The sequence below is a fragment of the Branchiostoma lanceolatum genome, chromosome 16, assembly GCF_035083965.1.
Source record: "Branchiostoma lanceolatum isolate klBraLanc5 chromosome 16, klBraLanc5.hap2, whole genome shotgun sequence".
Classification (NCBI taxonomy): Eukaryota; Metazoa; Chordata; class Leptocardii; order Amphioxiformes; family Branchiostomatidae; genus Branchiostoma; species Branchiostoma lanceolatum.
This window is the reverse complement of record NC_089737.1, coordinates 8,014,581-8,040,195: the sequence shown is the minus strand read 5'-3', so window position 1 is coordinate 8,040,195 and position 25,615 is coordinate 8,014,581. Positions and strand designations below refer to the sequence as shown.

At 40.2% G+C, this 25,615-nt stretch overlaps 2 protein-coding genes and 3 long non-coding RNA genes across 5 annotated transcripts; 2 read left to right on the top strand and 3 right to left on the bottom strand.

Annotated features, from left to right (window-relative positions):
- Positions 1 to 2,850: 2,850 nt before the first annotated feature.
- Positions 2,851 to 5,003, bottom strand: LOC136421398 (uncharacterized). Its single transcript, XR_010753451.1, has 3 exons — positions 4,776 to 5,003; positions 3,494 to 3,583; positions 2,851 to 2,946 (listed from the first exon to the last, which is right to left on the bottom strand). It is a non-coding gene; the product is annotated as an uncharacterized lncRNA (long non-coding RNA).
- Positions 5,004 to 13,015: 8,012 nt separating this feature from the next.
- LOC136422204 (leucine-rich repeat and death domain-containing protein 1-like) lies at positions 13,016 to 15,474 on the top strand. Its single transcript, XM_066409850.1, has 3 exons — positions 13,016 to 14,078; positions 14,618 to 14,736; positions 15,295 to 15,474. The coding sequence occupies exons 1-3, from the start codon at positions 13,022 to 13,024 to the stop codon at positions 15,472 to 15,474; spliced, it is 1,356 nt and encodes a 451-aa protein (XP_066265947.1). The 5' UTR covers positions 13,016 to 13,021.
- Positions 15,475 to 15,793: 319 nt separating this feature from the next.
- On the top strand, positions 15,794 to 17,429 carry LOC136422203 (receptor-interacting serine/threonine-protein kinase 2-like). The gene is made up of 4 exons (XM_066409849.1): positions 15,794 to 15,902; positions 16,205 to 16,378; positions 16,841 to 17,138; positions 17,421 to 17,429. The coding sequence occupies exons 1-4, from the start codon at positions 15,856 to 15,858 to the stop codon at positions 17,427 to 17,429; spliced, it is 528 nt and encodes a 175-aa protein (XP_066265946.1). The 5' UTR covers positions 15,794 to 15,855.
- Positions 17,430 to 20,865: 3,436 nt separating this feature from the next.
- LOC136421396 (uncharacterized) lies at positions 20,866 to 22,306 on the bottom strand. The gene is made up of 2 exons (XR_010753449.1): positions 22,146 to 22,306; positions 20,866 to 21,460 (listed from the first exon to the last, which is right to left on the bottom strand). It is a non-coding gene; the product is annotated as an uncharacterized lncRNA (long non-coding RNA).
- A 385-nt stretch (positions 22,307 to 22,691) lies between these two features.
- On the bottom strand, positions 22,692 to 25,193 carry LOC136421393 (uncharacterized). Its single transcript, XR_010753446.1, has 5 exons — positions 24,752 to 25,193; positions 24,257 to 24,350; positions 23,659 to 24,116; positions 23,051 to 23,156; positions 22,692 to 22,885 (listed from the first exon to the last, which is right to left on the bottom strand). It is a non-coding gene; the product is annotated as an uncharacterized lncRNA (long non-coding RNA).
- Between the last annotated feature and the right edge of the window lie 422 nt (positions 25,194 to 25,615).

Genomic DNA, 25,615 nt, shown 5'->3' with positions numbered 1-25,615 from the left:
ACACAACGCATCCATTGTAAGCCTTCGAAGCATTGAAAATACAATACAATGTACATAGCGCAATGTCTACAGGCCTGACTAAAGAATAGCAAAGAATCTCAAGTATGCAAATCAGGAGAGACCTGAATATGCAAATTCATGCAAATTAGGAGAGGAAAACATAGACTAACAGAATCGGCGGGAAAAACTTAATCCAATTAATTATGTTATCAAATGCAAATAGGGGGAGCTCTTGGCAGGTAAATTGAAGCAGAAAGCAACATTTTCATGTTGTTGACCATGTGAAAGTCATGAAAGATTTCTTTATTTAGACAATCTTTTATTTCTTAAAGGAAACTCAGAGGTTCGGATGGAAAACTTATTATACCAAATATACCCCAGAGTGAATTTCTCAGCTCAATTCTTCTTTGATGCCCCAAAACGCAGGTCTAGAGGTGGGAGGGCTAATATTTTGCCGCGAGAGTGATGTTGGCCACTTATGACGCAATTTTCAAATGGCTACGGGAGTCCCAAATTAGGTAAAATAAGTGAGAGCTTGAGGTCAGGGTATATTTAGCACAGTATAGTAAGTTTTCCAACCAAACCTTTTAATTTCCTTTGAAAACTGAATAAAACAGCGTGTGCACTCACAATTTGATGACCTGAGGGCTTGCCCAGGAACACAAACAGTTCGGAAACTCGTATCATTGACTTTTATCTATACAACTATAGTGTATGTACAACAATAATTGAGATATGTAAGTTAGCTAGTCTTAAAAATAGTAAACAGTCCAGCCTGTCATTCTGCACGGCATATTTCAAAACAATGTGCAAATTCCATGAAATGACCAAATGCATTACCTGGCTAATGAATATGTTATGCTCATATTTAGATAGTGAAAAGCTTCAACAAACTTTATACAAGTTATAGTCAATTTTGTATCGCAACAAAAAAGCAAAGACAAACATGGCGCCAACACAAGCTATTCCATTAGGCTTTGCATTGTTATGCTTTGAGGAATGTACATCTTATAATGCCATTCTGAATTTTTCCAAACTTTTCAAGGTCAAGCAATTGCTTTTACAGTAATTACACTGTAAATTGACAAATCCTTCAGCCACTACCTTTCTAGTACATCCTGTGAATTTTTGGATTATATAAGTGGTTACACTGTAGCAAATGTGGTATCTTACAGTAAAGTTGCAAATTTGGAAGAATGATTAGAACATTCGTGGATTGACGAGTATGTGAGGGAAGGCTGTCTTAACACAGTACAAAGTTACTGCCTAAAATGCAATGCCTCATGATATAGCTTGTGATGAATACAAATGTGATTTTTTTTCTTGCTGCCGCTTTTCGCGATCACTTAAAAATTGTAAAAACGACCTTGATATGCCATTTCATCATACTTACACCCTGTGAGTTTTGAAATATGCCATGCAGAATATCGACACGATAGGTTTACTATTTTGGGTCAACTTGCATTATCTCATTGTTGTACAGTACCGGCTTTGGGATTATGCACCAAGTCATGCAGGATTTCGTGAGACGTACCTCGGAATTTGTGGATAGAGTTGTGGGACTGTGGACTGTGTCTTATAGCCCATTTTGTGGTGAGAGAATCAGGCCCTGTTATCTACGTACTATGGTTCCCAAATCGTTTGGACATATTTCTTTGCAATCCTTAAGATCTTTAAAATAGTTTGCAAGTTCGGGGTTCACGGACCTCTAAAAAGGTTTTGCCGAATTTACTATCTCGCTATTTGTCTATCTCACATTAAGACTTACGTGCGAGTCACACAAAATTCCAGGATTTAATGCATATACACATGTACTGAAGCCTGTACTGTACAATGCACTATAATATGAATAAAAGTCAATGATGATGATACAGTACATGCATTCTGTACAATACTTACCAAACTGTGTTCCTGTGTCATCAAATTATGGGTGCACGTACTGTCATATAGAATTACTTTTTAAGTTGCCAAGATTTGTAAGGCATACTTGATATGAAACATATTTTACACTTCTGAATTTTCCTTTTCACATGTCAAGAACATCAAAACCATGAATTGCTATTTGTATCGGGCAAAATGTCCATGAATCCAAAAATGTATACATATTTGTATATAATCCAATATGTATTTTTGTTTGAAATTCGCTGATTGCTTAACTCAATTCCTCTCTTTCAAAGTCATCACACACATGCAGCTTACCTGGTAGTACATTTCACTCTATAGAAAGCACAACATGTCTTTTCCATTTTCTGTAAGGCAATGGGACACAATTCCAAGAATCATCATGTAACCAAAGTATTTTCCCTGAAATCCTCTTCATCACTCATAAAATTGTTGAGAGAAATAAAGTGAAAACCACACAAATTGATGATTCACTTGATCAATACATTGAGTTAATTATATACATTTGTTTATTCTTGAGAAGCTCAAATCTCCATGCACGCCCTTTTTCGTTGAGGTCATGTCAGAGAAGAGGTAAGAGTAAGACAAAATATAACGGAGATATAGCTCAAATCTCCATACATGCCCTTTTTCATTGAGGCCATGTCAGAGAAGAGGTAAGAGTAAGACAAAATATAACAGATTTGTTTATTCTTGAGAAGCTCAAATCTCCATACATGCCCTTTTTCATTGAGGTCATGTCAGAGAAGAGGTAAGAGTAAGACAAAATATAACAGATTTGTTTATTCTTGAGATTAGCTCAAATCTCCATGCATGCCCTTTTTAGTAGAATAAAAGCTCATTCAGAAAATCCACAGGCCAAATGAACATATACCAACATTATTCACAGAACGTACATGTCATCAGACAATATACATTTCATAACATTCATAACGTTTGTTATATTTCTAAAAACTCACAACTCCCCATCTTCTTCCACTGCTCTGCTGATCAATGTCTGCTTCTTCCTCCCAACAGGTTACAGTCTGGTCTCTGGGGTCTCATCTTTAAGAAAGACAAACAAAAGTCAGGGCTTTGATAGCAGCAGTGGGCCTTTTTAACAACTAACATCTAGAATGTCATGCTGTATTTTATTCACTTACAGCTGGTCTACCTGTTACCAACTACAAAAGTTTGAATTTTAGATCCAAAAAAAAAACTAAGCATGAACCCCCAGGATTGATCATAATTTGTGCCTAGAAAGAAAGTCTATCAAACTACATATGAATGTGGTATAGCAATCTGTAATACACTTTCTTGATGTCAAGGTGCAGTTAAAACAACACAAACTAAGTTACTTGATGTTGGAAAGGAGGATACGATGTTCCATGCATTGTAAGTTCTCTTCAAGTTTAGAAAAAGTATGTAAAACCTTAGCACTTTACAAGAAATACTTTGTTTTGAAAGTCTCACAGACTGAATAAAAGTTCTGAATGGGAACCGTGCATCTCTGGCTGTCTTACTGAAGTGTGAATGCTGAGGAAAGAATGTCTGTTGACTGAGGATTAGTCCATCTCATATACAGTATAGGGTATCATCTAAACAATCTTACCTGTAGAAACATTTGGGCTCCTTCAGTATTCACGAGTGTTGGTCTGGTCCAACAAGAGTCACAGCTCAAGTCCTTAAGATGCACAGCAAACTGTGTATGAAAACAATTGACAGGGGCAACATGTGATTACGAAAGTATATTTTATCACTAATGATGACTTATACAAGTTGGGCCAAATACATTAAACAAATACAGAATATTCATGGCCATGATCAACGGGGCACTACGGGATGTTCATGACAGGTGGAAATACATGGACGATATGAACTTGGCACAAACGCGGTCCATAGGTCAACCATGCAGTCTCCAGCTAACCTTGGACAATCTTAACATCTGGGCTGATCAACACAAAATGAAACTAAACCCACAGAAATGCAAAGTTCTCCACGCCATTGATGGTCAAGAGTTGGAAACCGTGGAGTCCGTCAAAGTAGTAGGGGTGACGGTCCAAAGCGACCTAAAGTGGAACCTGCACGTCTCCCAGATGATCTCGGGTGCAAACAGAAAACTCTATCTATTACGCAGACTCAAGCGCTTCGGTGTATCCGTTACCGATCAGACGACCGTGTTCACTGTATAAATCAGACCTGCACTTGAATACGCGACACCAGTGCGGCATCCATCCCTATCCGCCAAACAAACCGCAGGTCTGGAGCGCATCCAGAAGAGGGCGTGCAAGATTATTCTTCGGCCCCAATACCACAACTACGAGCCAGCCATGATCACACTGAACCTCACCCCCTTGGCGGTGCGACGAGTCACCATTTGCCGTTCATTCGCCATGTCTCTGTTGAACTGAGTTTCGCAGCTGGTTACCCCCACCTAGGCAGCAAGTTACCGGACGTGAAACCCGTAACTCACACAAGATTGACATCCCACACTGCCGTACGTCACGCTACAAAAACTCACCCATCCCCCACTTAGTTGGACTGATAAACAGCGTCTCATGAACATTCCTCAATGACGTTTGTTAATACCGTGTTCCGAGATATGGTCTGTACTTATAGGACGCTCTACATTGTCGCTATGGAGCACTAGTATAGTATTATGTCATATGATGTTTTCAACTGTTGTTTATTCCGTAACTATATACTATCTTTAACTGTTTTTATCTCCCGCTATATATGTAACTATTACGATTTTAAGAAGTATGAATGAAAATGTTTTTACAAACCACTGTAAAAGGCAACACAATTCAGACATAGTGTTTGCGATGTTGCACTTGACGAATAAAGTTTCAATGAAATAGAAACAGTTCTTTTACAAGATCTGACAAGCTTACCCGTGGTAACTGTCCACTCCTTCAGTCTCCAAGGCAACTTCTTCATCTTATCTGGACAGGAGTCTTCAGCATCAGTCTGCTCATCTTAGTCAGCAGTCTCCTAACTATAATGATAAGTAGTTACACACTTGTCTTAAAAAGCATCAAATAATAAGTAGGAAAAAGAAGAATGCAGACTTTTCCCACCTCTTTCATCCAGTCAACTGGTATGTCTTGTAACATCAGGTACATCAGGACAGAACAGGAATACCTGCACAGCTGACCCTCCGGACACACCTATATGTAAGCATGAAGAGATAATCAGTGTGATGCTAAGATACTGCCTGACAACACCTGGTAACCAAATAAAACCTTCAGGCCAAAGTCACTAATTCAAGACACACAACTTATGTGTGTAAAGATTATAGACGCGCCAGTTCAGTCACTGCTATGCTGCGAAACTTGGGCTGGCAAATGCTAAAACTGCACATAAAGATTGCCCGCTAAGTCACCCTATAAAACTTCTATAAGATCATCTATAGTACTATTTATGTCCCACACATGACCATGATTGTCCCGGTGGCTCAATGCTCCCGCCGCACCAATCACTCCCAAATATTGCAGGCCATTGCATGGAGGAACAACTACTACAGGCTCTCGTTCTTCCCTCGCACCATCAAAGAGTGGAACGAACTTGAGCCTGGGTTGGCGGAGGGGGGGTCCCTCCCCCAGGTCAAAACCAAACTGGGGAAGACCCTGTTGCATTGAGCCACCCTAACACGTCCTTGTATGTAAATATATGTATAACTCACTAAATTGACTTGTCCTGTCCTTTGCACACACAAATTCAGTTGTTTATGTTCCTTAGCACCTTTCCTATATTTTCCCTTTGTTTTATTTGTACCGGGCACCTGTGTTGTATCTTACTCATGCACAACTGCTGATAATCTCAGATATGAGGCTAAGCAGGAAAGAAGAAGAAGATCTGTTTCTTGAGTTGATCAGTTCCTTTTTAGATAAAGGTGTCTGCTGGGACCATCACAGGCTAGTATTTATCTACAGTTTTCTTTCGTCTATTGACTGTGGAAAGACATTCAGTTTACATCAGGGCCAGGCCATAACTTTCTTTCAATTTTTATTGAGAATTCAAGCTCAACAAATATCAATTGAATATAAATATCCAATAAATTTGTATGGCATTTTTTAAGACAAACTTTTTCAGGTCGAAGTATCAAACCTTAGACGACCCACCAACCACACCAACTGAAGTTGGATATCTAATCCAAATAAACTGGACACAGAGGATTGGGGAATATTTTACTTGCCGGAGTGATAAACATTCTTTATAATGATATATAACTTAGCTAGTGCAACGGAGAAATGATTGACCAAACCTAACTAACTTGCAAACTTATGGCGCAGTTTCTTTCGAAGCTAATGCCCCAACCGCCTTGTTTACGTAATACTATTTTGGGCGGGAACATTAGCGGATTCAATCATGCACACGTGCGCATTCCGACAGGTGGTTTCTGAGCCAGGCGCACCACGTGGAGATAAACAAAAAAGGGACTGAAGTTACAATATTCTTTTGCACTAGTGTCGACTGAAACTTTCTACACTAGACTGGTGAGGGATACACATAACAGCAGTTACATTAAATGTTCTATATAAAGCACACCACAAATTGCGAATATTAAAGAAAATGGGGCAAAATTAACTCCTCCCAAGCCTCACGGTCTTAAATGAGGAATTGTCACCTGGACTTAAACCTACACATATCTTTGAAAAGATAGAACCTTCACATGCATTACTGGTCGTTAAGAAACAAAATTAACGTAATGGTTTGTTCTTTTACCTTGTCTTAACTCGTCTTCTCCACACCACGCCGCCACCTATCAATCTCGCCATGTTGTTGTCTTCTCCAAAATTCCACACGTCATGAAACACACATTTTCTCATAAAGCCACCGAGATATGTCAGTTCAAATCCACCGGGGAAGCGTTCGAAGGTTATGCTTCAAGCGTATGGAAAAGATTCTACGGAAAAAAATGTAGGAATAAGTTGCAATGAAGTAGAAGAAAACTCCACAGCATTTTCTGATACAACAACAGCTTACCAGTTTGGACCATGCCAAATGGATTTAAAACGGGGGTGTAAAAATTGTCACTGCTAATGTTTGTTATTAATTCCTATTCATACGTGGACAAGTACATTTTATCACCAGTTCTGATAAAGAACCTTTCAAAAATAATCCTTATGGTGGTCATTTCACCATTTCAGGCTGTATGTATACGCGTTAAACATATCGACTATCTTGACATGGTCTCCCACTATATGTTATCAGTTGGATCGATCCAATTCAACCAATGATAGCTTGCGACACAAAACAAGATACAAAACACGCGTCCGTGTGCCTCATTAATTCAGCTTCTTTTACGGTCCTTTTTTAGCGTCCTCTATCTCTTAGCCCGCCAACTGCAGCATTACGAACCGTGATCAACCACACCGTTGCACGGATAACGTTATACACCAAGCAGGTCGTGTAGAGGCTTCTTGGGTAAACCCGAATCAAAAAGATATTCGAAAGGAGAAACATCAAGGCTCGGAATACTTTTGAAAACCGATGGCGATGGTGGGTAAAGAATTTCTCAAAGTGAATGAGCAATGATAAGCAATATCTGTGGCAGTCACGGTCACTACACACAGTTTGCGGGCACCATCGGTTTTCAAAAGTATTTCGACCCTGATGTGTCTCCTTTCAAATAACTTTTTGATTCCGTTTTACCCAAGGAGGTTCTACAATACCTGCTTGGTGTATAACGTTATCATTGCAACGGTGCGGATGATCACGGTTCGCAACACTGCAGTTGGCGAGCTGAGAGATAGGGGGCGCTAAAACATGACCGTGGAATAAGCTGAATTAATGAAGTACACAAACGTGTCTAGTGATACCTTGCATCAACATGCATGTACATTTGGAGAGTTGCAAGTGCAGTTTGGTATTTTCAAAAGATCTGGAAGCAACAGCACCACACGTTTGCCAAGTAATAACACTATAAGACCCCCGGTTTGCAACAATGACAGCGTTTATCGTGTCATTTATTTAAATGCTCTCCTCGGAGATCCTCGAACTCGCCGCGCGCGGTACAATGACGCCACTCTTATCTATCTTGGCATGTCTCCCACAATACGGTGTTGGCTGCCAAAACTTTATCATCAGTTGGACCGATCCTGTAGATCTGTCCATCACAATTAGCAGTTCAACCGATGATAGCCAAGGAGGGTCTACAACCAAGGTGCTTAGCAAACTCGTTCATTTAACGCTATGAACCATAAATTATACGGTTACATTACTCCAAAGTGGCGCTAACATATCCACAAACCAAAGACGGTGTGTGTAACCATACTTTAGCTGCAAAGAAGGGCGTTAACGAAAGTCAATTGGATTTTAGATCGACAGTCGGTTATACTGTGTTGTTTTCACGAAAGTTGGATAATCAGGGCATGGAAAGATTTCAAGGTTGACCTTTACGGACCTCGGGTCACCTCGGAAGGTCACTTCATTATCCTGGTTACCCAGCTTAAAACCATATTGCACAGTACAACCGATTGTCGATCTAAAACATAATGAATTCCTCCTGAAATCGATTACTTCTTTTTTTTTTACACCTAGAACAGGGCTTGATGCAATATATTTGGTTTTTGGAATTGTTAGCATCACAAGGGGCACTGTAACCGTGTAAACAAACAGGTTTGCTGCGAACCTTGGTTGTAGTACTAGTATCTCAGACAGCCGTATAGCGTCTCTCTTGCACCGTGTCTACTGCACATAAGGTACATTGATAATGGATGACAATTATTGACTTCTCCTTGCGTATCAACAATGCCATGTCTCCCACAATACGGTGTTGGATGTCAAACTTGGAGCAATTCTGTCAGTCCATCACAATTAGCAGTTCAACCGATGATAGCCAATGAGGCTCTACAACACCTGCTTGGTGTATCCATATCATGCCTTGCAACCGTGCGGTTGATCACGGTTCACAATGCTGCAGTAAGCGGGCTGAGAGATAGAGGGCGCTAAAACATGACCGTGAAATAGGTGGAATTAATGAGGCACACAAACGTGTATGTAGTGGTGCCTTGCATCAACTTTGTAAAACAAATGATGGGTAAAGAATTTCCCAAAGTGAAGGAACTGTCACGGTATACCTGTACTATAAAACACAATTTGCGGGCACCATCGGTTTTCAAGAGTATCTCGAGCCCTGATGTGTCTCCTTTCTGATGCCATTTTGGTTTGGTCTACCCAACGAGGCTCTGCAATACCTGCTTGGTGTCTCCTATCCTTGCAACCGTGCGATTGATCACGGTTCACAATGCTGCAGTTCAAGGGCTGAGTGATAGAGGGCGCTAAAACATGACCGTGAAGTAAGCTGAATTAATGAAGTACACAAACGTGTGTAGTGGTGCCTTGCATCAACATGCATGTAAAGTTGGAGAGTTGCCAGCGCAGTTTGGTATTCCAAAAGATCTGGAAGCAACAGCACCACACGTTCGCCAAGTTATAACACTATAAGACCCCCGGTTTGCAACAATGACAGCGTTTATCGTGGTACGCGGTACAATAATGCCACTACTGTTACTCAGTGGAATAAGATAGAACTGCATCTAAGCCGTCAACCTTGTTATGTCGATGTTGATTGGTCCATCAAAATGAATTGACCAATTGGTGTAGACTTGTGTTTGGTCTGCGGGAGTATAACACTAAGTAACCCGAATAAGCTGTATGATAACCGATGGGTAAGTCCAATTGATTTCTAATCGTAATCATTGGCTTTTTGTAATGTCTCTTATGATTGGTTAGATCTAGCATTGCCTCTGGCCAAGTCTGTGATGCTGGAACATTGATATCCTTATCCGCTAGAGGTCGCGCTTATATACCCAATGTAAAATCGAATTGGAATATTACACGTTGTGGCATTCTTTTTAATCCGCTTGGTGATGCCCTTGACATGCAACTAAAAATAGCAGTTGAATTGTTTACTCCGTGGCCTTTCACATCGTCTTTGAGTTTGGCATGCCATACATATTAGTACTACGTGTACATATAGTATCCGTTTTCCGAAATATCTTTTCGCAATTTACGGCATATCATTTGCTCATTTTGTAGCTGCTTTGCACAATTTACAACAAAAAAAAAGTAACGTTGGGTAACATAAATTCGGGATTTTTCCGATAATGGTTGACTGAAATCAATCTAGCAGAACAATAAACCATCCTTTTTTTCTATTATTCTGTCAGTATCATGTACTATCTTTGCACTAATCATATATATGGTAGATTTTGTTTCTAGTCGTGCTGACACCATAATATTTCAACTTGAAACTACCGTCCGCCGCACGGACAATGACGGTGCTGTCGGACAGGGGGGCACATTAATTCGGGAGAGAAGATTCGTCTTGAATATCTTACCGCTAATCACATTTTATACAGCAGTTATTCGTTCCATCCTTGGCTTGAGGAAGGTGCTATGGATATAGACGTGTCCAAGTAAAAAAAATACACGAAAAAACGGCCGTACCGCACACATCAGGCCAGTTCGGGAACAACCCGTGTGTCGAGTCGGTAGAACTTCACTCAAAGTCGGCCCATCGTCATCATCGGGCAACGTGTAACGTTACATTATTCATGGCAAGTTAGCTGGATGCCGTAGCAATGGTAATACTACTATGTCCATGTGTTCCTTGTTGTGTTAGGAGCAAACTTTGAGGAAAATATCTTCCTCAGTCCACTATCATACGCAGCATTTAGACAAAAAAGTGTTTCTCACAAACCTTTGTCGTCTGCTTGACAACAGGATTCTGGTTAACAATATGGCGGCGGGAAAATACACGTGCCGTAGGTTGTAGCAACAGAGAGGAGTTTTGATGATTGATCACACTTAGAATCCAGTTGCAGGTTAGCAAAAGAGATTGTAATAAGTTGTCTTGTAAATAATTGTGTTGAGCAGGAAGCGGATGTGACATTTTTCTTATAAACCAGCCGACAACCATGTTGTTTAATTCTCCCACGAAGCCCTCAGACTGTTCCAATAAGGGACGGAGAGTTTTTGACCTCGTCGCCTTATAATCCATGCTTATCGAAGCTTTTCAGACAGTGTTCTGAATACGTAAGTCTGTCAGGTTTGCATTTCTAGCGGTATTACTTATGTTGCATCTAGCACATATCCCTAAATACCCCGTTTTCGAAAAATCCCGAATTTAAGTACCCCGCGAATTTATGTTACCCAACGTTAATTGCTTTGTGTCCTACGGACTCTTGTTCTGTCTATACTGATTGTAATGCTGACAAAATGTTTACTTCCTGTTTTATTGAAAACAAGAATAAAAGACTTGTTGGCTGTGATACGTTGTGTCGCTTCAATTCGTGTTACATGTTTCAAATTTGAAAATGTAGGTGTATTTTTTCCTAGTGGAGGTGCACATTTTGCCGTATGTCTTTCTCTATGACGTTAAAACAGAAACTACGACATGTATGCGGGTAGAATATACGATTCAACATTCTCATGGAAGGGAAAAAGAGGACATGTTCAAAAGATAAACGCCTGAAATTATTAATGCAAATGAGGTCCTTATTTGCATAATAAATGGCAAACATTTACGATATGCCACTCGAAGAGGTTAACATCAGTCGGCGAAGGTATGGGGTCGTGGAACTCTAGTTTCCTTTTGAAAAACTAATAAAGAGAGAGAAAAAAATCAAACCTTTAGCATACACTATGTGGATTCGCCATAGTTCCTAGAAGAGACGAGTATTATTGCGTTCATTGCTTTGTTGTTGTTTGTCATACAGTGTACCATCTATAACTGTCTAGAATAAAGCTGGGATTTGATTTATTCATTCTCGGAATGTCTACATATAGATCAAGATGTTATACTTCAACACTGTGTACATACGTTGATTTACGTTGATGTACTGATATGATGTCAAAAGATCACTGTTTTTCAATGAATCAAAGAAGTCCAGATAGACTTTTCAGACTTCCAGAAAATCTCAAGATTGTCTAAGGACTAGCAGCGCACTCTAAGTGATTTCTTAATACGTGCACGTTACGGAACAAACTCCACCTTGGACCAAAGTATAGAAAACACATTTTGAGACACTGTGAGTTACAGTTGTGTGTGATTTAACCAGCAGATATTCTTCAAGTTTTTGCCATATTTTGAATGTATGAAAATCACAACAGACACGTATATTCAAGCCACTTTGGGGATGATTCACTGTAGTCTCATAGCATCTCTACTTTAAAAGGATACGTTCCTACCAACAGTGAGTTCCTACCTACCATTGTGCATTTTCTGCCTTATAATGAATCTATAAAATCACAACATCATAAATGATCGTCGCATTTATGATATCAGAGGAGGATAAAATTATACATTCCCAACATTGCTACCGTTAAGAATGCTCACCCCTACCACCGACCATATAACATCGCCCTGACAACCTCACCACTTGAGCGAGTTTCTACCCAGAGCGTGTTACTCTGGGTAAACTTTCCCGGTTCAGGCGAAGACCCTCGGACAAAGGATTGCACTGTCCGAAACGAAGCTCCCACCATGGGTACGCCCAAACACTGGCATGTTTATACGGGCCTTGGCGAGGGAGTCGATGCTAGCAACACCTTACAGGAAATCGTCTTATTCATACTTTAAAAGATTTCCAAGTTTTTGGACAGACATTTGATACCTTGTAGTTTTTTTTCTTGCCGGAATTTAGTTCTGAACTGGCAGAGTTCTGTGTAACAAACCACGGTTTAGTGTACGAGTTTCACTGCTCCTGGTTCCCGCCAGTCCGCCATTGTGACCTAGTTCTCTCCACTTGACCTGAATCTACAAACCCCTCTATAAAGGAAGGTATGTACAGCTTTATCTAGTACCCCTGTTGCTTCATTTTAAGAACCATTGTCCCATCAGAGATATGAAAATCCTTTAGACCTTAGATCTTATATTAGCACACTCAAGTTGTGGTACGTAAGCCTCCTTAAACACAGAAAATTATGTCCGGTAGTCTTTTAAGGTTTAAAATGTTTTGTTGAAGAATTTGAGAAGCTATACTGAACTCAGCGAGCAAAAGAAGTGTGATCCATCAATTCTACATCATCTATATATGTTGTTTGTCTTAAAAAACTTTCCGTCCAAACAATTTGTATAGTCAGTATATACAACTGAGTAACTTCTGATATACCACACAGAAAATCCAAAATGGCGGCGACTCTTAACCTACGCCCCAAGAAAGTCAAAGGTGGGCTGCAGCTCGACCTGAGTAACAAGGGACTGGCGTCTGTCCACGAAGAAGTGTTTCACGTCAACGACCTTCAATATCTCCACCTCAACAACAACCGTCTGACAAGAATCCCACAATCACTCGGTCGTCTGCAAAAACTCCGCCGTTTGGATGTTTTCGACAACCTGTTGACAAGCTTACCACAAGCGACCATATCCCTGATGGAGTTAAAGGAACTATATGCCTATAACAATAAACTGACCGAACTTCCTGATGGTATGGATGCCTTACAGAAACTGGAACGTTTATTAGTAAGAGATAATAAGTTGGAAAAGATTCCGGCTGAGATATGCTTGCTGGCCAATCTTAAGATGTTTGACGCAAGCAGAAACAAACTTTCTTCTCTACCGCCTGGCATGGAAAAGATGCAGAGCTTGACAAAGCTGTGTCTTAGTGGTAATGACATAACAGAGGTTCCTAAGGGGGTTTGTCTCCTGCCCGATCTTGCGGAGTTAAGCGTAGGGTCGAACCCAATCAGGCGCCTTCCTGTTGATATTAGCCGCCTTGGTAAGTTGAAGACACTCGATATTGTAGATTGTCAGTTTGATGAGTTCCCCAGGCAGGTGCTGCACCTGAAAGCACTCGAAGAACTCTACGCAGGGCAAACAATGGGTAAGAAGTTCTTCGTGCTCCCAGATGAAGTAGGAAACTTAGAGCACCTGTCTTTGTTGTCGCTGTCCAAAAACCGCCTTAGGACCCTCCCAAGCACCATGAGTCGCCTGCATAACCTACGTAAGATCAGCCTACGTCACAACGAGTTTGAAACGTTCCCAGAAGTCTTGTGTAAACTACCGGAACTGGAGGTTGTAGACTTTAGGGACAATATGATTACTAGGCTCACGACCACGCTTGAGAAGGCAACGAAGCTGAAGGACCTAGATGTGTCCGGAAACCCCCTGACATACCCTCCACGGAATATCTGTCGACAGGGAACCGACGCCATCATGGCCTTCCTAAAAGAGGATGCAGAGAAAGGTGTGTAATGTTTGCCTTTGCACTGAACAAAATCCGATTTGTCAACATACCTTACATCATGCGAAAAGGTCCCATTTTTCATTCAAGTGAGGAGACAGAGCCTTTACGCATGCTTTATGGTGTGCTTAAACATCAAATATCACGCAATATTACTTTATGTGAGGTTTTCATAAATTCACCAAATATGTTTGAATCAATCTTTAGTGTTTGCAAAGTTCATATGGTCATTTAAAGGATTGATTTCACAGTATAGCTTTAGATACCTTTTTGTGAGAACATAAAAAGAATGACCAAATATTAAAACCATGCCACATCTCATTATCATCGTCTAGTTGGCGAAAAGGACATACTTAGTATTAAGTCTGATCTAAAGCACTGGGTAGATAGGTGCAACTGTAGATTGTTTGGTGCATAAGAAATTCTTATCTGGCCAGTAAAGGAATAGAAATTAATGTTTTCGTTTTATCCTCTTAGTAGAATGATATTACTATTTCCGTGTGACTGTATCGGTGACCTTCAAAAACTTTCTTTCCCAACAGAGAATGAACTGTTTCGGAAGGAGTTCAGCCGTCTCTCCCTCCTGAAGGTGGAACCACAACAGATCAAGGCGATCGCCCGCTCTCTGGGTCTGAGTGACTCAGCTATCAGATACATACAGGTAATGTGCTGTGCCTAATACAGTTGCTCATACCTTAGCAAAATAAACATTTTGAGTCTCAAAGCGTCTTTTTAGTGTAAAAGAGTCTTTAATGAATATGAAATTGAGTATGTTCAGCGATATCATAACATTTCACTTTTAGGGCAAGTCATTAATGTGTTTCATTAATGTCAGACGTCTAGGGATGCAACTCTTTGGCCATAAACATAACAAATCTGTGCTTTATGAAAGTCCATGTATCTATATGGAAAGGACATGTATTATACATGAAGTTGTATTGGAGGTCAAAATTTATATATGCTCCAACTCATTAGTAGAGTAAGATGAGGATGATGTCATGATGATGATGAAGATGTCGATGTTGATGTTGGTGATGATGAAGATGGTGGTAATGATTATGATGATGGAGATAATGATGGGGATGATGGCAATGATGATGGTGGTGATAATGGTAATGATGGCAATGATTATGATGGTGGTGATGAAGATGATCATGATGACGATAATGATGATATCATGTTGATCATAGTGATACTATTTTGTTTACACTTAATGTAGGAGAGATTCCCTGACGATATCCTGTACCAGGTACTGATGACGTGGAGAGAGCTGGAGGGGGCAGACGCCACGCTGGACAGGCTGGAGGCGACTCTCAACAAACTGGGACTTAGTGAGCTGACCGAACCTTCTAACCAGGTCATGTGCAATGCATGCTTTGACGTACTGTTTTTTGTATGAAAAAAAAACAAAAACACACACTACATATTGTCTTTAACTGCTTGCCGCACACCCACGTACAGTTGGCATGCTAGTTCGATGTTATACATACAGCTCCTGAACTGCACAATTAACGTATGCAGCTAGTGAGATGGACATGTGCGTCACTGTACGTGTAATTGTAACCTTAATCATAGCAGATTTTGTACCTCATATGTTATTGCTAGGGCTTCATATGATATTGAAAACACTTTTAAAGTGGTGTTAAAGTATTAAAATAACGGTCATAGCCAGGTCGTTTTAGATGTATTACATGTCTTTGCTATTAATGTAAAACACACTACGGTCTTTATATCATACTAGATTGCAAGACACACTGGAGTTGATCTCGAGTCAGACGAAATGGCTGTTGTACCAGTGAGGGCAGTGTCAGGCAGGTCTAGCGGCAGGTAAAGTTTGCAATATCATAACAATACAACAAAACACTATAACCTATTATCACTAATCCTTGGAGACGCACATACAGTATGTTACACAGTTATTAACCACTATTGCCAGAAGGGTTTTAAAAAAACTTTAGATTCAACAGCAATAATGAAGTATGCATCAAGAACAAAAAACTTTTTGCCAACCAGCGAGTGTCTAGGACACCGTTAAGACCCAACTTCGTCGTTGCTCTACGGTTGGTGATCCATATGTTAAACACAATCGACCCCTAAATATACCGGTAACAAATTGTTTATCTTTTCAGCAAATACGTAGGCGTGTCGGTTGACAGCAGGTTCCCTATTGTCGAGCTGGAGCGGCTCGATAACGCTTCCTGTCTCGGCGATGGTGGGTTCTCCTCCCCCCACAAGGCTTTTCACCGAGGCTGGGGAGAGAGCGTGGTCTTCAAGCGTCTGCTGAACCGTAGGACCGAGAAAAGGTATTCCAAGCTGTCTTACTAATGATTGCCTAGATCGAAATAGAACACGTTTGAAAGTGGCAGTTTTCCATCATTCATCTTGTATTTTTGATGTACATGTTGAACATGATTTTACTCAATGTAATTGTTTTGTATTTGTATTTATGTTCTTAAAGAGAAGGTATCTTGTAAGCATTTTGCTTTTTGCTTCATCCTTCAATATATGAATGTAATAAATAAACCCGTTTTAGATCTTTACAAGGCTGATTGTAAATTCTACATTAAAATGGGCATAATTATATTTGTCGTCAAATAAACTTCTAAATTCATGTCTATAAAGTTTGTTACCTAGATAATCAAGATATATTTTCCTTACACATGGACCAACGCATCAAAGCTGATATTATCGATTGCAAACATGTAGGAAAATTTATGATAATTTTGCAATTCATACATCTGTATAATTTATCATAACTTTCCTAGTGAGCAACAGCTACTGTATTCTGAGGCGAGGAAACTGAAGCTGGCCAGTACCTCACCTTACATCATCAGTCTACTGGGGGTCTGCCTGGATCCACACTTCGCCATCGTGATGCCCTACATAGAGAACGGCTCTCTGGCCGGGTTGCTTCAAGCAGTGGACGTGCCCTGGGCCCTGAGGTGGAGAATGGCGCACGAGATCTCTCTGGGGATGAATTTTCTGCACTGCCAGAACCCACAGGTTCTCCACTGTGACCTGAAGGCAGAGAACGTGCTACTGGATGATGACTTCAATGTGAAGGTAGGTCGTTAGAAAATGTATAGAACTGTGTCTTTGGTTTCCTACAGCAAGCTTACTAATCAACAATACACGAAGATACGGGTTCTTGTCCCTCTCTTTCTGCCCTCTTACATCTGTTCGTAGTCTATACCATTCTTTTTCATTGACGACTTTATGGAAGATTCTCCCAATATTGTGGCACTTGGATATCATCCTGGAAGCAAAATCATGCCCCTTAGAACGCGAAGGCATACATTTATAGTTAACAGACTAATTCATTCCTATTATATTCCAATGTATTAGGTTCAGTAGAAACGTAGGGAAGGCAAACACTTATTTTTTGTTGCGTTTTTGTTTAAATCAAGGGCACTATGGACACTGCTTAACAGGGAGGTTTCTGGAACATTTAGTCGTCAACTAAACGTGCTTGTTTTTTCTTCTTCAGATTTCAGACTTTGGTCTGTGGAAATGGAATGAACTACGTGTTGGCAGCGAAACAAGCCAAACAGGTGCCACACGCACACATGCTCCACCTGAGTACTTCGCAGATGCCAACCGTCCTCCCACCGACAAGTTTGATGTGTACAGGTACTTTGCAATTCTATCCTCAATTTTGATACATTTGTGCAGTTTGGATTCAATATGCTACATTCAATGAGTGATGCCTAATTTTCAATCCTATTTTTTTATAAATCTTAGCTTCGGCGTGCTGCTGTGGGAAATCGTCAAAAGAAACCCGCCATTTCCATGTAAGTACAACACAAATTTTGCAGCAAGCGTTTTCCCCACCAGGATTTATCTTGACTACAGGTTTTTAAAATAGTAACTTGATTAGAACGAAGCTGTTTTGAAGTTGACAACATTGATAATGCCCACTGTCTCTAGACTGTTCATGTTTTTCTTCTTTTGCTGAATGTTGTAACAAAAAAGAAAATGTATATTTTGAATCATCGCTATTAATCATTTGGACTAGGTAAATAGACAAAGCTTATCTCCCACGTATGTTCTCAACCGTGGAGCCATACCTATCCTATCTTGGAGACCTTTGTGACCATGTAATGCTTCTGTTGTACATGCATACCAAATCGTCTGATGCATTCAGTATGCATGGTGTTATAGCATGTTGTGTACTGCTTATGAAAAGATGCTGCCAGTTCTACCCACGGCTCGCCTGCCGTGCCGACCGACCAGCGTCCGGATGTGGGATCGGCTCCGTCTGATTCATCTGATCAGTACGTCGTCAACCAACTCATCCAGTCGTGCTGCAGCCAAAACGCGGACGACAGGCCTGATTTCAAAGGTGAGAAAGTTTATGAATATACTATTAACATGAAATGCCTGTTTTATTGTAAGATGTGTTCTTATAATTTGAAAACAGCTTAGATAGCAATAAAGGTGCAATTAGAACAAATACGTCATGCTTGAAATCGACAGGCTTGAAATGCTTGAAATCGACAGGCAAACATGTTACGAAGTGTGGGACTATGCCATATGACTATGGCTATATAATGATCCTCTCATTGTAACATCTTTATTAGAATGTGGAGATCGACTGAGTGACGTAACGAATGGATACGAGTCAGTCCACTTCCTGAAAGCTATCATCTACGTCCAGAAGGAAAAGGTAATTAAAAGTTGGACACATTCATGTTTTCTTGATTCGTAGTGTAGTACATGGCACATAATATGAAACCAAAGAAACAACAAAGATTTCATATGACGTTACAGTCATATCTACTTGTTTAAATCCTACTTTCAAACAACCATCTGTACGGACTTACCTTATATTGATAACAGAAACTTTTGCATGTCTTTCCTTTTTATCGGAAATGTAGTGGTAAAACTTTTATTTCATTATGTCAGACAAAATTATGAATTAAATGGGTGATGGAGCCTTATGTCACCTTGAAAATATGATTATTGAAAGTTTTGTGTCCTCGAACAAAATGATCAGTATAATGGATCTGACAGAACAATGATAAGTAGTATTGTAAAGACTCATGTTTATGCTGCTTACAAGTTACAAGTCACATGTTTATGCTGCTCGCTTTTGTTACAGGCCCGTAGAAAGTGACCCAAATTAAATGGATAGCTGCCATCTCTGGGATCGGAGAAGTACATGCATGGCGTTGAGATTAGAAATAAAATTGATTTTTTTTCACATTTTGAGTAGCATACTGTCGAAAATTCGCCTTCTAAACTGAACAATCTGTTGTTTACATCTTCTTCATATTTTGATACGTTGAATCAATTAGCTTAGGACATTGGCCCAGAAATGGGGAAGAGAAAGCTGAAGAAGATCTACGAAGGAGACTACATTGAGTCGTGTGGGAGTAGGTCCGGAACGCCCTTCTCACAGGTCTTTCGTAGTCTTGTGAGGAACGACAAGGTCGAGGTTCACAGCAACCATCATGGGTTAGACATCGTCACCATCCTGGAGTAAAGTTACATGCAGAGCCCATACAGTATCAGCCCATCCGTGTTCTTACTTTCTTCACTTTAGTAGGATTGGTACATTAGCAACTTCTAATAAAATACACTAACGTGGACGTATGCAAAACTACATGGTTTTACAGGATCAATATTGTGAAGACAGGTATAGAATCAATGCATATGTTTTCCGCATACATGTACAAGCGTCGTGTACATGTTTATCTGAGACAGAATCGATAAATATCATGGTTAGCAGTTCCAAGTTAAAGTGATAATTGTTGCATTCCAGTGGACTCACATTAAGTGGCGGCCACAAAGGCTTTTGATTCAGAAATAGATTTGATTTAAGTCCTGAAGATGACAATGTATTCAGTTCTATTGGCGCGAATTCCTATCAGAGAATAGAAACAATCAAACATTGTTTTTCCATTATTGAAAAAAATTCGATTTCATTATCAAACTGTGTTTTTTCTGCCAATGAACATCACAAGAAAGCAAGTACACAACAGTTCTGGATATAGCCAAGGCTATCAAATGTCTCCCCGATACCAAACATTGCTACTTAAAGGAAATCGGTTTCAAAATTGTTACTGAGTCTGATCTATGTATTGTGGACACCATGAAATGAAGGCAGGAAATTGTAATTTTGGGCTCGACATAGCAAAATAGATTTCGTGGCTAGTGGTAATGCAAATATATTGTCCAGATCTGTCAAAAAGCAGAATGTACTGTGAATGACACCTAAAGTAAATAAACCCTCAACAGCTTTTTGTTTATGCCATTTCAAAACAGATAATGGCCTTCATGTATGCATCTTAATATAATGTAAGTAAGAGTGAATTGAATGTACGTCTTTATGGCAGAAGTTTTTAAAGTTTGAAGAGATTATAGTATGGATTATTGGAGTTGTATAGTTCATTGCCACAGAATATGCGTTGTAAAGTCAATTCATCACATTGATATCAATGTTTGAAAATGTACATAGAATGTGAAAAATGTACATCATTAAAATATCATAAAGTTAAGGAAATAAAACTATGTAAACGTCATTTTGATTATCATTGTAATTTATTCATCTGGTCCGTTGGTCAAAAATTAACCTGCTGATGGACAAATCTTGTTAAGTGTCACTAACGAAGAGTAGTGGATGCTACTTGAAACGTCTGACCGTTTCCAAAATCTTATTCATGAGTCATGAGTAACTGCTATTTGGTGAATTTCTTTTACTGTTGGGTAAACACAATATTATCATGCAAATTAGGTATGTAACGTTACATGTATTATTATCAATGATTATGCAATTCAACTCCGAAAATGCATTACTTTACCTTTTATTGTGAACATCTCTGTCCATACATACCGAATACCATAAAAATCAGTCCTCTCCTTGGCCAGTAATCGCCCTTAGAATACTCCAACAAAATCACCCCTGCAGTTCCATAGCAAGCTGCTAGTGGGCCCAAACCTACACCATTTCTTTCCTACATCAAAAACTATCGACGAATCAGGCAGTCACCTTATATAAAGGTACAAGATAATCTCGATGCAATTGATTAGCATACTATTAGGCTGTAGGACAAGTAAGGTTAACAATCATCAAGTCTTCTAGACTTTCAGTAACTTCAACGTGTATCTGTACCAGACATTGATGACGAGGTTGATAAAAGCATGCGCATGCGCAACAAACAGCAACGGCTTAGTGTTGTATGCCTCATCAGCTTTATACAAAGCATAAATGATGCTGGGTATCTATTGGTCTTCAATCCCAAGGTGCACCTTCAGGACGCGCATGCGCGAGTAGACCTCGTCCCAGTCCACGTACCCGCCCTGTAGATGCCGTGTGCCGCTGTCGGGGCTATACGCCGACCGCCCGTGAAGAGTCCGGTTGTTATCGAAAACGATCATTTCACCTAGACAGACACAAACGGTAGGATATGATGCTCACAGAGGCATTTCACCATGAAACATATTATCTGTACGAAAAGTGATTTACCTGCAGGTCATTTGGAGAAAAAAATATATTATCAAAAGGCTGCCTGCTCAGTCCACTACAACGGCCTTGCCATAAAGAACAAGTTATAACCTACAACTTAGTAATACATGAATAACTACACGAAAAAAAGCATGCCTCTTACTACCTACCTCAAATGACAAGATAATTTGCATTTGCATGTAGTAAGCTGCATTCCTCTGGCCACAAAAGCCCCAGCTTTGATGCAAATGAGATTGATATTACTAACATCATATAGATTATCATGGCGTGAGACGTGGTAGAAATCATTGTGAAGATTTGGAGTTGTCCACATTTTCGGCTGTGCAACTCCTGCCTTGGATCAGTCGACCTGGACTGAAGTTAAGCAGCTGAAGGTTTGAATAAGTCATTTTTTTACAGTAGGCAAATAACTGGACAACCCCAAGTCCATCGTACACATGTGCACAGCGTCTTTTTTGAAGATACGTCATGTGTGTGTACGGTTGGCTTTAGGTTGTCCACCACTATTTGTCCATTTATGTACAGTGTTAGATCGGTAATTTGATTAGCATCACGGTATACGGAATATGAGTTTGTAGCATTAGTATATATATATATCTAACCTGCCGCCATTTTCAGACGTACGCAGTTCCTTGGTAGGTACATGAGGGTGTTGAAGGCCTTCAGGGCGTCATAGAACGGCTGGACAAGGTCAGAAGGCAGGTCCAAGATGGAGGCTCGGGTCTGGTTGTTGTAGCTTATAGACTGGACTTCGCCCTCGTTGAGGCTGGATGAAATACCAAAGAAACGTAATAATGATAATGATGATAATAATAATGATAATAAGTCATAATATATATATAACAACAACAATGATAACAAAGACCTAGTTCGAAAAGTTCAAAGTTCGAAGACCTCATATCTCCATGCACTATTCTGTTTATGCAAATGACTTACACGTTTACATAATATATGCTTGGTCATAATCACCTTTATCTAACATACACATGTTGCAATATTGGCAGTCCTATCATGTTCACTTCGATGAATTATGACAGTTTTCCATTAATTATGCAAATTAGGAATTTATTTGCATAATTGGTATCTGTTGAGGCTCCACTCGCCATAAACTACATTTTATTAAACAACTTTATTAAAGTTACCTGATTATGTTTTGTCTTTGCCTAAGAGAGAACTTCTGATGGTCCGTTCCTACGTGAAAGAAGTTGACTTTGACCGTGGAAAGAAGTCGGAAGGCGTCCGGGTTCTCCTCCTTCAGCTGAGAAGCAGCGTTGAAGCCGTCCACAAGGCTGTTGTCGCCCCCCTCCCCCTTGGTTTGCTCGATACAATGGAGCATTTGAACCTGTATATGACACAATTGTTTTACTGCAAATGCAAAGTATAGTTTTCTTGCTTGAAATAGAATATTTTCATACATGCTGTGGCTGTATTTGCGTAAATAAAGATATTCGAGAGAAAACGTTATGTAAAAAATTGATAAAGAACGTTAACACAAAGTGAGACTGACCCCTGGTTTATAGTTGTAAAAGTTTAAGTCCGTATGTAGTCCCAGGTCAACGCTTGTGTACGCCAAGTCACTGGGGTTTGTTTTACTCATCACCACGAATTCCTTTCTGCGTGAGTGAAAGTAGAGTGGGCTAAGTCTCTGGATCCGACGGCGTATCGTTATTTCTAACAAATTTTCCCCTAACATAACTCTAAACATTTTCTCTAAACATCTCTTAACATAATTCCACCAGGGTACATAGTTCTGCGCCCCTGAAAAGATATGTCCAAACAGATCTCCCCAAATATAATGCAGTACTGTAAACTGTGAATACCTGGGGGGGGGGGGGGGTGCTGCACTAGAGATTTCTCAAACCCACTGTTTTTCAAAGTGGCGGATTTATGTAACCCGGCGAATTAATTTTCATGGAGGTTAGATTTTTGATGTAGAATTATTCAAAGCAAGAACAAAATTGATATAAACCTCGTAAACGTCACTCTTTCTTGCTCTTTGTCGAGTAAAACTGGCTTTTTTTGCCTACAAGCTTGCCTGGCATCTTTCACAAAATCAAAATCTAGCAACTATTCTCGCAATTAACCAACGGAAGGGATTGATATAAAGATACCCACCCGAAGGAGGTTTGTTTGAGAAACGCCACCCGATTGGCCAGTCGCCCCACCTGTCCGACGTCACAGGGGACGTTCTGTACCAGAACGAGGCCGAGAGAATCCAGGCGAACCAAAAAGTCGTACAACGCGCGGTCGTCCGTCAGTAGGGCGGGGAAATCGGCTTTGGGCAGGTCGTGCGTTAGTTCAGCCCCCCATAACTGGGTCTGCAGTAGAAAAAAGAGTAAGAAATTGCTATCTACCATCCAAAAATCGCCAGGCCGTCTTTTGATTGTGTTGGAAATATCGATATTGCTGACTATCATAAATACAAACAAACATTGGGTTGTTTACCTTTCTATGCCAGTCTCTCTGCCTCTTTGACAGGGCCTGTATTGAGAAACAGTGTTTCTTCAGCCAGTGTTGGTCGTACTGACTCTTGTGTCCGTCCTGCCAATCTACTGACAGCAAACTTCCTCTTGCTGTGAAAGAAAATAGACCTTCATGTGAGGTTTGTTCTTATTATCGGACATCTTCTACATGTACATAAGACTTGGCACAACCCCAACTTGAAAAAGTCATATGAAAGCAAACGCTGAAGTGTATAGTTTGACGTCATCACCTTGTAACTCTACCCTGACGGGGGAAACGTTCACATCCAGATCGGACATCAGAACAAGCCGGGAGCGGGAGTCGGGGTTAAAACACTCTGGACACTGTGGGTAAACATACAAACAAAAATATACATAAACAATAGTAGTATAAGCGACATTTCCTTTATACGTACTTCAACCTTTTTCGGTACGTCGCCTGCCCTGTCGTTCTTATTAGCTGATTCTGCATTCACAAAATCGGTTTACGAGTTAGAATTACAGTACCTAGTTATAGTGGCCCTGACCCTTGATCTGCGAATTCATCCGAACATTGTTCGTCACTGAAACAAGGTCAGCCGATTCAAGGCCGTCTGACTTTCTTGTACTATGCTACACTCGTGCACACTAGAGTATCATTCTGTAAAACTAGTTTAGAATTTGTCAGATCAATTTAGATGATGTCTAACACCGAAATACGACTTTAACTGTTGATTAATATACATAGAAACATTGATACGACTTACCTGACAATTGTCCCTAGCTCAGCCAGACGTATGGAAACCTGCTAACACCCCCGCCGGACCATTCCACTTCCACCATCCTTGCAGCTTCGTTTAAACCCACTTTCTCCATGATCACAGTTTCCCGAACCTCCGAACTTCCACTTAAGACAGAGAAGAGTCTCGTAGATTGGGCTTGTGAAAAGAATACAGCTCGAGAGACAGGGGCGAGCTGTTGTTTCTGTTGGAGAGTAGACACATCCTGAAACATCGGTGTCTCCGTGTCTGTCAAGTTTGGCCTGTTTTCAGCCATTCTCAGACGGTGCTCTGACAGAGGTAAACTATATCGTGACCTTTTCCTGGCTATAACTCCTGCTAGAAGTCGTTGGCATGGCCGCAGTAGTTGCAAAGAGGGCGCCATATTTGTTTTTGGTGGTAGCGTGTGACTGGTTTTTCAAGTTCCTTGAACTTTGCTCACCTTTAATTATCTTGTCGAACCGTCATAGAATAACAACACAACCTCCGTCATTGAACACTCCCGCACTTAAGAAGATGATATCCAATTGTGTCCTGTGAAATATCATGATAATCTGCTTTTATGTTCTAGTTAATGTACATATATTAAATCAGGAGGTCTACTTATTGCGCTGAACCATGATAATTTTACAATTACGATTTTGATTAATATCAATTCCTTCTCAGGACCAATTTATAAAAAGACCCAGATTCATTATTCATGTACCCAAGACAATCACAAAGAAACAATACTACATTAATCCTCCAATTATTGGCAGATCCAGATTTGTCTGTGTTAAGAATGGCGTTAATTATGAAACCTTATTGGAAAATTTTTCAGGACAATTTGTCCGCTTAAAGCTGACCCCTTTC

Excerpts from the sequence above, each read along its gene's own strand:
- LOC136422203 (XM_066409849.1), top strand. The coding sequence starts at position 15,856 with ATGGCTGTTGTACCAGTGAGGGCAGTGTCAGGCAGGTCTAGCGGCAG. Across the intron at positions 15,903-16,204 it reads TCAGGCAGGTCTAGCGGCAG|CAAATACGTAGGCGTGTCGG; the intron begins GTAAAGTTTGCA and ends TTATCTTTTCAG. Across the intron at positions 16,379-16,840 it reads AACCGTAGGACCGAGAAAAG|TGAGCAACAGCTACTGTATT; the intron begins GTATTCCAAGCT and ends TAACTTTCCTAG.
- LOC136422204 (XM_066409850.1), top strand. The coding sequence starts at position 13,022 with ATGGCGGCGACTCTTAACCTACGCCCCAAGAAAGTCAAAGGTGGGCTG. Across the intron at positions 14,079-14,617 it reads AAAAGAGGATGCAGAGAAAG|AGAATGAACTGTTTCGGAAG; the intron begins GTGTGTAATGTT and ends CTTTCCCAACAG. Across the intron at positions 14,737-15,294 it reads CAGCTATCAGATACATACAG|GAGAGATTCCCTGACGATAT; the intron begins GTAATGTGCTGT and ends CACTTAATGTAG.